This window comes from Haliotis rubra, unplaced genomic scaffold (genome assembly GCF_003918875.1).
Source record: "Haliotis rubra isolate DU_JTF1 unplaced genomic scaffold, ASM391887v1 Scf15, whole genome shotgun sequence".
Taxonomy (NCBI): domain Eukaryota; kingdom Metazoa; phylum Mollusca; class Gastropoda; order Lepetellida; family Haliotidae; genus Haliotis; species Haliotis rubra.
Window position 1 is genome coordinate 519,844 of NW_025765447.1, and position 15,042 is coordinate 534,885.

General features: G+C 40.5%; 1 protein-coding gene across 1 annotated transcript; it reads left to right on the forward strand.

The window, feature by feature from the left end:
• Positions 1-8,747: 8,747 nt before the first annotated feature.
• On the forward strand, positions 8,748-9,863 carry LOC124270096. The gene is made up of 2 exons (XM_046705115.1): positions 8,748-8,861; positions 8,987-9,863. Exons 1-2 carry the CDS (start codon positions 8,785-8,787, stop codon positions 9,696-9,698), a joined length of 789 nt encoding a protein of 262 aa, XP_046561071.1. The 5' UTR covers positions 8,748-8,784; the 3' UTR covers positions 9,699-9,863.
• The last annotated feature ends 5,179 nt before the right edge of the window (positions 9,864-15,042 follow it).

The window sequence follows — 15,042 nt, forward strand, 5'->3', positions numbered from 1 at the left end:
GTAAACGTTGATTATAACGAACTGAAAGGGACCACGAATTTTAGTTGGTTATACGCATTTGGATTTAAATATACATCGAGGGACCGGACAAATACAGTTTGAAATATCCATTAGTTCGTTATAACCGTGTTCGTTTTAAACCATGCTTCCCCACGTATATTGTTGTGTGGGAAAAGCATAACATGATTTAGGTCTCCGAGTTATTACCACCTTTGGGAGGGCGGTGGGGTAGCCCTGTGGTTAAAGCGTTCGCTTGTCACACCGAAGACCCGGGTTCGATTCCCCACATGGGTACAATGTGTGAAGCCCGTTTCTGATGTCCCCCGCTGTGATATTGCTAGAATATTGCTAAAAGCGGCATAAAACCATACTCACTCACTATTACCACCTTGGGGAGCTCATCGAGCACGTGTCTGGTGCTGACAAACCTGGAAACAATCAGGTCAAACCGGCCCATTCGTCACCACTCGCCCCTTTCCGTAACCTTCCAGAAGTCGCTATTCGGCTTGTCCCGGAATAACACGAGTTCGTCACGAATGAAACCGGCCAGGGCTCGCAAAGGGACGCAACTCTACGTAGCAAATACTGTTGTCTGTGTATCAGAATGTATGTAGATATGGCTCCAAAATGTTGTTCTTTTGGTCAATTATGGCTAGATTCATATGATTCAAAATACTTGTATATATGTGTGTTCTGTATTCATCAGTGAGAAGTGAGAAGGCTTATTTCCAATGTATTTGTTTGCCAAATACTGCCCAAGTGTGTATGTTTTAAAATATGCAGGTGCGTTCGACATACTTTACAATACACAGACATTCAGTTCATACTGTTCACCAAAATATTCCGTGCCGTGCTACGTTACTCTTCTTAGAGGGATACACTAAATACATAAACTAGACTACCATGTTTGTGGGTGTCAGCGCACTGACACGTCTGCTGGCGATGAGGTGCGTCACTCTGGGAGCGTAATTTCGAATCTCGGATGGACTCAACCCAAACAAGTTGAAGAATCTACCTGTCTGAGAGAGCGTAAGCCCAAATATAACACATGGTAATGTGAGCACTTTCTATACGGCATTTCGTTTTCTTCACGAGTGCTTACTTTGGATGACAACTGGCTGGGACAGGATGGATTTATTCCAGTTCTGTTTCCTCCTTTTCTATTTGTGCATTCTACCGTTGACACACAGCGACATAACCCACTCTGAAAAACATTCTATGGATTCCACTTTGGCCCATATGCTTCAACAGCATCCATAATGATTTTAAAGTCATGTGTAGTAATCTTAGTTGGTAGGAGGCTGTCCAGGTGATTTAAGTCCGTATTTACATACCTGACGATGGTTTCTATCGTCAACAATGGAGAAGTTACCTGTGGTAATATGATATACATTTTTGTAGCAAAACAATGAGTCTTGGAAGCCACATGAGGTGGAATTTACATCGTGATCTGCCACGTTCTGGAACAAGTTCTTACACCTGGACACAGTGGGTGAAATTGTGTTCGTATAGGAACATGAGATCAGTTTGGCACAGTTTGGCACACTTATATTCAAGGCATCAATTTCCGTGTTTGAAAATTTCAGATTCAGGAACGTGCGCTCATTTTCTTGATTCAGTACTTAGAACCTGTTGCGAAGTTGTGACAATGACTATAGTCCGGCAACTGAACCTTTGGCAACCTGTTTTTCACAATATACCTTTTAACCAAAAATGCCTTCAAATGCTTTTAGGCATACGCTCTTTATATCTTATGACCTATCTCAGGTTTAAATTTCATAATTTTATGTCAATTATTAAAGCTTCTTCTTAAGAAGCCATCTTATAAAAAAATAGAAAAATAGAAGTAGTTATGCAAGGGAGTAAAATGATACGATGGAACAGCAAACAACACGGTGTGACACGCGTGCATCCTGTTTACATTGTTACGCCTGCAAGCAAATCTAAAGGGACTGTATAATCATCACAAATCCATTTTAAACAAGCAGATTTATTGAAGTCTTTAAATACTGGTTGCTCAGAGTCAATATCTTGTATCCAGATCCAAATTTGAGCAACAGCTTGCATATGGTATGCTTTGATACATTGATGTCAGGTCTTCTTTTGAACAATATTTTCTTCAGTTTGCTTGACGATATGGACTCACTGGATCGATTTAACCGACGCATGACGTCCCTCACAACCCTTTTATCGAATTCATCAAGCTTTCTTTTCTTTGCATGTTTTGAGACGGTCCCCAATTTTTATGTCATCGTCCGTCTCTGAAAGAGTGTCATGGGAGATAACTCTTTGCTATGTTCTTTTGCAGATCTTGGTGGCATTAATGTCTTTTGTAGAAACACTCAATTGAAAAAAGAGGGTGTTTTTTCGCTTTGCCTTGCGCTTGAAAAAGTTGTAAACTCTTTTGATGATTTACCGGTCATCTTTGTACAACATCGTTTATACCACAACCTGTGTGTTGACGATCTTTGACATCACTTAAGCGTGCTAATGTAAATACCCGTGCATGTACATATCACGCTGACACACATTTTACAATGTTGTTGGCTTTTCCATCGCGTGCGTTAACCCCTCGTAAAACACTCCACAGTTTTACAATTATTACATGACAATCTAAAGGCAAAATCTTTAATAATCCTTTTAAAATTACTAAAATCAATATCTTGTTAGGTCACGGTATACAATTACCATATGAACAGAGTAGCGGTTTAAAATATTCAGGAGTTTTATATAAATTGTGAAAAACAGGGTGCCAAATGTTAAGTTGACGGACTATAAGCAAGTTAAAATGTCACCTTTGGTGACCCTGTTTGTACTCATACATATTCATGAGGGAATCGAAAACGAGTTTCATCCTACAAGAGCCGGGAAATAAGCCATCATCAGAGTATATATATATATGCCAGGGTAGAGATTGCGATCGGAGACTCTACCTGTAGACTTTGCGATCGGAGTCTCCACTGGTAGAATCCCCGATCCTACTGCAGAGATTGCAATCAGAGCACATGTACAGTATGGACGCACACGTATTTGACAGTGACCTCGCCTCCATCTTCACAAATAGGACTGGATATGTACGTTATAATGAATTCAAGCAGTGATGAAGATATAGCCAATACCTGTGAGTATCTTGAGACTACTTACGCCGGGTTGTGCAGGTTGTCCCGGCAAAATGTCCGAAAACTGTCACAACCGACATGTTAACTCCATCGTGCACAGTGACTGCTCCGTCTGACGGCAATGTTCACCTCGTGTTAATATCTCCCTCAATATCCACTTCAAGTGAAAAAAGGGGCGGTGGGGCAGCCTAGTGGTTAAAGCGTTGGCCCTTCACGCCGGGGACCCGGGTTCGAATCCCCACATGGGTACAATGTGTGAAGCCCATTTCTGGTGTCCCCCGCCGTGATGTTGCTGGATTATTGCTAAAAGCGGCGTAAAACCTAAACTCACTCAGTCAGTCAGTCAAGTATAATGAATATTGGTATATGGTAATAGTGCATAGAATACATTGTTATCAATGTGCAACAATAAATGATGAATATATTATAAGAAAAAGATATCCTTTGTCGTTCTTCGGCCATAAATTGTATGTGGAAACGAATCATCCAAAACTTGGTGAGAGTCATCCAAAATAAAGAAACGAGTCTTCTAAATTTGAGTACAGTCGACCGAAAAGGTACGAATGCTCCAAGAGACCAGAGTTTTCGGCACGAATTAGCCATTATTCGTTGGGTACTGCGGTGTACAGATCGTTTAGTATCTCTTATGTCAACATAACGGCATTATTCACAATTCCCGACTCTGCGTCAACTGTCATTTCATTATTTGCATAATGTTGTTTTTAATCACATTTATATCTTCGAAAGGTGCATATGATTATGATACCTGGGATAGAGATGAAAGATTCACTGAGGGACGCTTATAAATGCGCTCTCGACCACAACCTCAGCAAACATGTTGCGAGGCTGACGTCACATGGCATTGTTTCGGCGGCGTGTTGCCAAATATACGTCACAGGGTATTATGACGTTATTTGCGGAGCTGTGAGAGCTCCCAGTTGTGAGACACATTAATTAATGGTTCAGTGCACATAGGTGGTGTTTCCACATCCCTACAATGAAAATAGGATCAGCCCAGTTGTTGAAGAGTACCAACAGGAGTCATTGAATTGGGATTGGTGAGCAAGCATTACTGCTTATGTTAACACGGCTCCCATGCAACATAAAATACAACATGAAATGGAGGATGTGACGTCATCGATATTGACTATTGCATAAATATATTTTTAAGCATACATCAAATACAACTATTTTCTAAGTAGTCATAATTAGAGATTACAGTTGTGTGTGTCTAACAAGCTATTGTAGGAATATAAATCAATCATGAGAAGGTTGATGAGTTAATTTAAGTATTTTCCTGAGAAAATTTGAAGCGTTGTGTCTTGATGATATGATCGTGGACAGATTCAACTATTTTCTGGTTTACACAAGGAGTAAATTCTATGTTTCCGTTCAAAATGGTATCCAGGTTATAATGGGGAGTGCCGGGTCAAAAGGATTTTGGCTTAAGAGGCAGTTCGACTATAAACTTGTATTTCAGAGTTATTTCTTAAACTATATCTTGTAGTTCCGGAAAAGGATGTAAATCTGAGTAGGTAAATTAATTTCTCTTTCAAATGATCACGAAGTTACCTACACAAAGTGTATGTTAATCAATTTATCTTAGTAAGTTTCATTAAGACTTCCACAAGATTCAGTTACATAGCAAATCAGTAATTAGCTAGGGTGAATCCATTTTATCAGACAGGGGAGTATGGTGTGTGTTTTTTGTTAATTACCTACTCCACTGTCTCATAACTGGGAGTCTCACAATTGGGAGTTCTCACAAATGGGAGTAGACCGACAGGACTCGACCTGGGTGCCGTTCCACTAACCGATCTTAGCCCTATGCCAATCGTAAACCCCTAAAATCCCAATCTTAGCGTGACGTTAAGATCGGCATACCGTTCCACTAACCAATCTTACCCAAGTCAATCGTAAACTTAAGATCCAAAGTCTAAGTTGCTCATGACCAACTTAGGATAGCTAAAATCAATCGTAGAGAAACCAAAATGGTGGCTTTCCTATTCTATGTGAAGAAGAAGAGCGAGCATTTCACCGTGAGCGTCCCCCTAAAACCCCCCATGAAATGAATTTGTTTATTTCTGTGATGTAAACAAACACTGCACTGTAGCGCAGTTGGGAATATTGTATTGCAATATTGTTGTGCAAATGTGTCACACCGACTCGCTCGGTTGTGTTCCCATGACGACAGTGGTCAGACTGGCCTGACATTTGTAAGGCTTCAGTGCAGTGTTTGTTTACATCACAGAAATAAATTTTCCGTTGTTATGTCATGTTACCGAGCGGAAAGCCACTGATATCGGGAAATAGGCAACCATACATATTATTTAAGAAATCTTTTTATAATATTTTTGATGACGTAAAAATGAAAATATAAAAGAAAAAGGCACTGGCATGTTATGACATGTCACAAATGGAAAAAAATCGCCATAGTTTTTTGAATAACATTATAAAAATAAACTTCATATTTATCAACAGTAGGATTTTAATTTCCTTCATAAACATAGGCTTCATCTATGACCTCAGAGTCTCGATAGTAAAGAAAGATATCAAGGGGAAGTAACTCGGTGCATATACTGTGGTTTCAGCAGTACGAACGTTTCACTATCCGAACGTTATTTTTTAAAAACCAAAGTGTTCGTATTAACGAGGTCTGACAGTATACAAATTCATTTCATGGGGGATCGTAGGGGACGCTCACGGTGAAATGCTCGCTCTTATTTTACACATAGAATAGGAAAGCCACCATATTGGTTTCTCTACGATTGATTTTAGCTATCCTAAGTTGGTCATGAGCAACTTAGACTTTGGATCTTAAGTTTACGATTGACTTGGGTAAGATTGGTTAGTGGAACGGTAAGCCGATCGTAACGTCACGCTAAGATTGGGATTTTAGGGGTTTACGATTGGCATAGGGCTAAGATCGGTTAGTGGAACGGCACCCAGCATGTCTGAGACCAACATTTTATGCAAATGTAAAATCAAAAACAAATATGAGAGATAATTATTTCTGTTCGAAAAAATACTTTAAAAGCATAGGAAAGTAACCATTGTTATACTTCCTCCGACAATGCGTTTGGGATCACCCGCGGAGTTTGCATACATTTTTTTTATCAGTTTTAATATTAAAACACAAAACTAAAAAATACACAGTACACTATAAGCCCATGTACTTGTGCAAAGTGTCTGACTAAGTGGGTTTGAACACCCCATTTCATTATATTGCAGCGATATCTTGACGTGTCAGCTGAATATAAAGTCCGAAGTCATGCGGGTATCTGACGTTTAGCATATGCACTTTAATGAAATCCAGTCCCTTGACAACTTGATAAATATTACTAGATTTTGCAAGGTTTTCGAAGGGAAAAATGGGAAATATTATATAAGTAATAATCTTGATCGGACAATAAACCCTATTTCACCTCACCTATTCACAGATCTGTTGTGGGTTTTTTTCACATTTTTTAATATATATTTTATTTGTTCTTTAACTCCGCACTCAGCGATATTCCAGCTATATGGCAGCGGTCTGTATAATCGAGACTGAACCAGACAATGCAGTGATCAACATCATGAGCATCGGTCTACGCAAATGGGATACGGTGGCATGTGTCAACCAAGTCCTGTAGAGAAGTGGCTTGCATCTTACAAATATTTTAAACAAACGTTTCAGATTAAGGTACGCAGTACTACAGTTAATTTGGGTATTGTAAAAGGAAGATTCTTGTCACTAAAACTTCCTTGATATCTATCCTATCAGTAAATCGTGACTAAAAGATGCGTGTCGCTTCTTGTTGATATGTATGCTCATATTTTGTGATTAATGAAAGAATAATCTACTTAATTCAACCGAGCTTGTCGTCTCATTCGTTACTGACAGATACTGTGGACATCACCTGACTTCTGAGGAAAGGGCTACCAGAACCAGTAAGGCAGCACCGAGTGCCCGTGAAGGACATTGTCTATGAAGTTTACTTCCCAATGAGCGCGCTTATAGTTATGCGCGCGGGAAATACAATTTCGACACGCGGTGTATTCTACTTCCTCAGCGACGACCTGTCACGTGATATGACGTCATCACAATCACACCCCAGAGGCGTGGTTAGTTGTCCAAGCTCCGCGCATGTAGCAGCATTTAGTAGCAGTGTAACAGTTGATATTTACAAAGTACAGACCTGGAATTGATTTCAGAAGATTCCATGTGCATCAGTGTATTGCCACTACAGTGGTAAGTATTGTTCAGTAAAGTGTCAGAATTCCCTAAATATTCAATATCTTAAATTCATATGTTGGCAATGAAGATCCGTATGAAATGCAAAAAAAAGTAGAAACGCGACTTTAAGAAGATGCCAAAGGCCAAATTTGATTAATTCATTAAAGTATTTGTATGTTTTAGACGAGATATTTTTATTTCCTTATATATGCTACTGTACGTCCAGAAGATCTGGGCTAGAACTGGTCTTCAGAAACCCATGCTTGTCGTAGGAGGCGACTAACGGGATCGGGTGGACAGGCTCGCTGATTTGGTTGACACATGTCATCGTATCCCAGTTGCGTAAATCGATAATCATGATGTTGATCACTGGATTGCATGATCCAGACTCGATTATTTTACAGACCGCCGCCATATAGCTGGAATATTGCTGAGTACGGCTTTAACAACAAATCAAAATACCAATGTACGTCGTGAGGAATTTATACGGCAGTATTTTCTGCTCTGCTTTGAAATATGTCAAACTGCACAAAAGCCAACGATTTGCTTGAATGGCCTTTGTATGTACAATATCAGTCCATATTTCCATGAATATCGTATGATTGTAACATCATGTAGAATTGTATTATTACCCTCATAGCATGCTGGATTGTAGCTGTTATTTGAAATATACAATACATGGTTAATCGGCGGTCATGTCTTTCATACTGTGTTTTGAAGACTGGTTTTCAGCTAAGTTTCGTTCCGATAAAGTTTGCAATTTTAAGTTTTCTAACTTTAAAGTGTATATTTTCTTAAGTCCGACAGTCTAGTCCATATGTTATATCTTGTAACATCATCTTTTGAAAGAAGGTAGTTTACAACATATTTTTCAAGTCTGCGACCAACATTTACGCAAATGTAAAGTAAAAAATAAGTATGAGAGGATTGTGTTTTTTCTTCGAAAGAATACTTTAAAAATATGAGAGAGTAACCCTTGTTACATGTTTCCCGTCATGTTTCTTTCTATATTTCCTCCGACAATGGGATCACTCGGTACCAAACCAAAAACAGATAGCATACAGCATGCAGTATTTCCTTGTACTTATATAATATATATGTTCAACAGATGGGTCGTTATCTACACAGATTAGCCGTGAGGGCAGGAACACAGGTCCTGTCCCCCATCCCGGAGTCGCCATCCAGGTCCCCTACCCCAGACAGTGGTGAGTGACATAGTCAAACACTGTGCAGCATATAAAGTCACATATAGTCTTATATAGGAAAACTGAAGGATATTAAACAGTAATAATGGATTAACTTTATACTGGCAGACTGAATACAGGTTTGTCGGGGGAAAAGAGACTGGATTCTTCTCTGTCTCCTTCTCTTTCTCCTTCATGAATGTTCCTTCCAAACCTTTCAGATGCTGACACTGGTAGTCAAGCCAAAGATGGCACAGAGACAAGTATGGCTCAGTCAGGTGCCAGTGATTCAGTTAAAAGAGAGGAAAGTCCAAAGAGGCAAACAATCAACGTAGAAGAGAGGTGGGTTGTCACATTATAAACGCAACACTCTCTGTTTAAAAGGCTGAACACATTTTATGACTTATGCTGAAAGAATCACATAAAGTCCATCATTTCCAAACTTTATATCATTGGTCCTGTTGCAGCTTCGTGGAGCATCTCATGAGCCTGAACGAGAACTACAGGCAGGAGCTGGAGGCCACAAAGAAAGAACTCCGCCTGGAGAGAGAGAGGAACAAACTGATTGAGAAAGATCTGAAACACTACCGGGCCGAATACAACAATTTCAAACTCAGCTGGACCATGGACCAGGCTGAGATCAACGACCTCAAGGCTCGAGTGCAGACATTGGATACTTACCAGAGGCAGATGAAGCGGATGAACGATACAATTACTCGCCTTGAGAGAGAAAATAACAAATTGAAGGCTCTCAGCTCTTTAGCTGATAGACAGATGCGTGTAAACGAGGAGACGAAAGCAGCAATGACCCCGAGGGCCCCCTCTCCTCCAGTTGAAAGGCACACACGAAGACGGCCTTACACAGGCAAAACTAGAGATGCGCACACGACAGCTCTGCCGCCAATCACCGACAACAACAAGGTTGTCATGTCTTCCAAGGAAACAATTACCTCGGAGAAAGAGGGTGGTAACTCTCCAACACGTCTGCCGTCCCTGGGGAGCATCTGCCCCACTCCACCATCTCGACCTCCAAGCAGACAACGCAGCAGGACTCCACTCTATTTCCCGCCAATCCGTGGAACATCGTCTGTGAGCAGTATCCCATTTGATCACCAGCCAAAACAGGAGAGTGGGTGGAACTCCAGAGCCTCTGAGAACAGCAAAATCAGACGTGAATAAAGAGAATGGATGGACAGGGTGTGGCGTGAATATGGAAAATTATCTTGACCTGACATTGGCAGAGAAAACTAACATGGGCAAAAAGGATGGACGTGAGGGATGAGTGGATGAAGATATAAAAACTATATTTCTCCTCCAATTGATATTCATTCATGTCCCAACCCGTGAAGATCCGGGTTAGAAATTGTCTTCAGCAACCAGTGCTTGTCTTCATCGGCGACTTATGGGATCGGATGGTCAGGCTCCTTAACACATATCATCGTATCCCAGTTGCGTAGATCGGTGCTTATAACGTCAGTCACTGGATTGTCTGGTCCAGACTTGGTTATTTACAGACCGCCGCTATTTAGCTGGAATATTGCTGAGTGCGGCGTTGAACAAACAGATCATTCAGATCGAATTAAAAGCTAAATTATTCCTAATCATCGACGCGTGTACAGCGTTAGTGTATCTTGATCTTACACTTCAATCCAGTCGTTTCTATGCCATCCGGCCACCTGCCCTTCATGTCACATCCTCACGTCCTTCCCACACCATTATCCAAGCAGGTCAAATAAACTCAACTCCACCAACCCAGTCAAACTGCGTCGCCATGGCCCGAAGATGCCTGACACCCTGTCAGCACCCGCTCCAAGTTCCACCAGTCTGTGTACATCAGCACACCTCGAGGCTTCAACTAAACTTTATACATCAATACACGTGTTGTAAGTGTTTATGTTTTGTCAGTTGTATAAACGTATAACTATATGCGGCCGTGACTGTATATATATGTATGCGGCAAAAACATATTTTTCGAAATGTTACCAAAATATTTTACACATGTTATGTTTTGAATTCAGTAAGTTTATTAATGTTTTATCACAGTATTGTTTACATGCTCTACACTTGTTATATTTATACATATAATCTTAAAAATGGTGCTTATGGAAAACAAAAATGTATGTTATATATGGTATATTTTGTAACCTTTATGTTTGAAATGTTTAATAAATTATTCATGGCTCATGATTATGGCTCTGATTTTGTTGTTAAATATTTTCATTTATAGTTTGTGGCAGACTTATGCTGCCGTACAGAATGGTATTAATATCTAAGCTAACTTTTAGGATTTCAAAGCCTTATATCAATTCAGACCGGCTGCTGACATACTTTGGACATTTTAAAAACATTGACTGAGTTTGGTTTTACGCCGATTTTAGCAATATTCCAGAAATATCACGGCGTGGGACACCAGAAATGGGCTTCACTCATTGTACCCATGTGGGGATTCGAACACGGGTCTTCGACGTGACGAGCCAACGCTTTAACCACTAGACTACCCCACCGCCCCCTTTAAAAAGAAATGATTGGCATCTGTACCAGAGTTTTGTATGGCAGCGTGCCTGTTTAAAATGGGATTTAAGCCTGAAGTGATCCATGTATCAGATGTTTACAGTTATACCATTTAGGTGAAGTCCATTAATTGCGAGATCTTGGATTCTCGACCAACAAGCATGGTTTCTAGTTGTAGTGTAGTGTTCACTCGTCCCTGTAATTTTTTGTTTGTCTGTTGTTTGACGTCGCACTCAGAAATATTGTTGCTATATGTAACGAATCTAATCTGGACTAGACAATCCAGTGATCAAAAGCATGAGCATCGATCTACGCAATCGGGATACGATGACGTGTCAACCAAGTCAAGGAGCCTGACCACCGGATCCCGCTAGTCGCCTCTAACGACAAGCATGGCTGGCTGGAGTCCAATTCTGGATCTTCACGGGTCTGTACCGATGACGAGCCGACAAAACGGAAAGATGACACAGGCAGAAAAGAGGTGAAGTTATTTGAGAGGAGTGAGACACACGATTATCGACACAAGTGTGTACATCAGTTGAAACAGACCCGTGAAGATCCGGGTTAGGGTCGGTCTTCTGCAACACGTGCTTCTAGTAAGAGTCGACAAACTCGTTGATCAACTGCGGCGTTAATAAACGAATAAAACAAAACAAAAAGTTGAAATAACCAAAGACTATATTCGGTGAATATATGATAAGTGATCAAAACTCGGGTGTCAGCTGATGGCCAATTATAACACATACCAACAATGTGGTTTAAGCAGGGGTTAATTTGTTTGGGGCGGTGGGATAGCCTAGTGGTTAAAGCGTTGACTCGTCACGCCGAATTCCCCACATGGGCACAATGTGTGAAGCCCATTTCTGGTGTCCCCCGCCATGATATTGCTGGAATATTGCTAAAAGCGGCGTAAAACCAAACTCAGTCAGTCAGTCAGTTAATTTGTTTAAAAGGTTTTCCCGCCACAGGTCAAGTCTATTTTTCACTTGCCTTGTTTGTTTTTTCACGTTTCTTTACAACAAAATATCATTCCCTCATTCTTTTAATATCATAGTGTCTTTATCGCTCATTTAATAGCGCATTATTATCATATCTATATTATTCTTTTAATCAGTTATCTTTTATTGTTTTGATAATTTAATCAATATTTATCTTATTAATTGTAGATTTTTTAACACTATGTTCAGTACTTACTTGAAAGTTCACTGTTCAATATACACGTGTTGAAGTTACTGTTCTAGGGGCGGGGGAATAGCTTAGTGGTTAAAGTGGTCGCTCCGTCACTCTGAAGAATTTCGATTCCCCACTTGGGTACAATGTGTGAAGCCCATTTCTGGTGTTCACCGCTGTGATATTGCTGGAACATTGCTAAAAGCGGCGTAAAACCTTTCTAACTCACTCTGAACACTCACTGCTCATAACTTGAACATTCACAATTCTCAATGTGTTCTTAGTCACTGCTCAGAAACCGTCTGGGGGCGGCGGGGTAGCCTAATGGTTATAAGCGTTGACTCGTCACACGGAAGACCCAGGTTATATTCCCCACATGGGCACAATGTGTGAAGCCCATTTCTGGTGTACCCCGCCGTAATATTGCTGGAATATTGCTGAAAGCGGCGTAAAACCATACTCACTCACTCACACTCACTCAGAAAGCGTCTGTTTGCTGCTGGTGGACGCCGTGGCCATGATGATGGTAGCACATAGGTACCCGGTTCGATTCCCCAGTTCGATTTTCCGGTGTCTACCGTGGCGATATTTCTGGATAATTGCTAAAAACGGCTTTAAACCACCTCACTTACTCACCAGCGCTGGAAAAAAGCCTATCACTGGCTGTACTATGGCTGATAACAAATACTTTCAGAACATGCAAACATCTCTCATTCTTGTTTGGAAGTAATCCCTGGTATTTTTTTAGCATAGATCTTTGGAAGTTTTTCAAATGTTCTTTAAATTCAATGAAGTTATTCAATAAGTGTTTTCAGAACTGGGAATAGCAATGCATTGTAGTCTTACAATTCACACCGTCCAGTGTTCCCATGTACACAAACTATGGCTATCAAATGGCCTTTCGGTAAAGTAAAGCACATTGAAGCAATTCAACGCTGTCTGTGTAGAGCAAACAAACCTTTCTTCAAGATACTTTTTGTACCATTGTTGAGATATTCGATCACAGAACGTGCTTACCTGCAGCTGAGCGTTTTTAACAAGGGCCGCATGTGGGCCCGTCATAATAGTTTGTCACTATTTTAGGTACAGATATTACATCCGCCTCTCCTGATGTGTAAGTTGTTTTGTTAACAGATACAAGGAAATAACCTTGTGCAATAACAACGCCGTACACTAGTCTTTGTGAGGTGTAAGTATCTGAACAGTGTACACTTGTCTGTGTTAGGTATAAATAACCCTAAAGCGTAGCTATATGTCGCAAGTGAAATTCAGATTTACTGTTACAGAAATATAAAGTAACTTGAAGTATCTCTTGCGACAGGTGGCTGCAGTCGAAGACGAGTCACCTGTCTGCAGTCAGTCTGTGGTGTTGTTGCGTTGACCTTTTGTCGGTCATGGCATGTTTTCGCTATTCACTCGCTGCACATTAGCGATGACAGACAAATGAAGCCCCATTGTTTTCAATACCCAACTATTCATGTTGCACGTTCATGTCAGAGTGTCTGGCCGCGACGCTCCCACGAGTACTTGCTATCATCATTCATGTAGGTAGGCTCAATGTCACAAGCAGGTGGTATTTAGAGCATGCCTGTATGCATTGCACCCATGGGGAAAATGGAACCAAGCCCGACTTATTCACTGAGTTTCGTAATACGTAACTGAAATACTGCGGCGGCGTAAAACGTCATTTCTTCTACGTCGGTATGTAAAAAACATAATTGACATGTTTGGGACAAATAGGAGTCGTATTTGTTTTCCTGTACAAACAAAGGCACGATTTAATTGGTAAAATGTACTATGCTGCATGATATACAAATAATATTAATTATGATGTAGTGGCTTGTAAAAGCAACTTGAAGAAAATATATTCAGTTCATTATTAATTCATTACCGAAGCTTTCCCTTGGAGCCATTAACACTTCTCAGATTCATATAGTCTGTATGCGGAGGCTGATGAACCGTCACTTGAAAAATGTTCATTAAATTGACTTAACGTATCTTTCTATATCATATTCTTCTGAATAAGACCCGTGAAGATCCCGGGTAGAATAGGTCTTCAGCAACCCATGCTTGCCAAAAAAAGGCGACTATGCTTGTCGTAAAAGGCGACTAACGAGATCGGGTGGTCAGGCTCGCTGACTTGGTTGACACATGTCGTCGGTTCCCAATTGCGCAGATCGATGCTGATGCTGTTGATCACTAGATTGTCTGGTCCAGACTCGATTATTTACAGACCGCCGCCATATAGCTGGAATATTGCTGAGTGCGGCGTAAAACTAAACTCACTCACTCTTCTGAATAAAATCCAGTCAGCGATTCCATTTTTCGTTTTCTCAAATAACTTTTCATTGAAAGATTATCTGAAACAAATCCATCCATGGTTGATGTCGCTCTGAGTGAGTGAGTTGTAAACCTTAGGGGCTTCACGTTTGTAGAGGAGACCATTCGTGACAACTCGATATGAAATCGATCATTAACACTGCCGTTTGGGATATTACAAAACGACCGTTCTCATCATCTTCCTGCCATTATAAAAATAACATTAATTTACTCGGTGAAAACGGGCTGTGGGACATTCTTTCTTTGCAGGGCGGTAAACATATTAATAGCTGAAACGTATTACTACTCAAATGAACCGACTGGGGACAAACGTGTAATTGTCACTACAGCGTGAAAATTTCCGTCATTAATACGTCTGATATTACGCAAGTCTGTAAATATGTGTCAAGCTGACCCCGTCATGGAAAATTGCTCAAAATACAAAACGCTCTGTCATTGGATCATAGAAATCCCTACACACATACAGGTGATATGATTGGCCAATCTAATACCACGTGATTAT

What these genes read in the sequence shown, in the direction of transcription:
- LOC124270096 (XM_046705115.1), top strand. Translation starts at nt 8,785, where the DNA reads ATGGCTCAGTCAGGTGCCAGTGATTCAGTTAAAAGAGAGGAAAGTCCA. An exon ending in ACAATCAACGTAGAAGAGAG is followed by an intron (nt 8,862 to 8,986) that starts GTGGGTTGTCAC and finishes GTCCTGTTGCAG; the next exon opens with CTTCGTGGAGCATCTCATGA.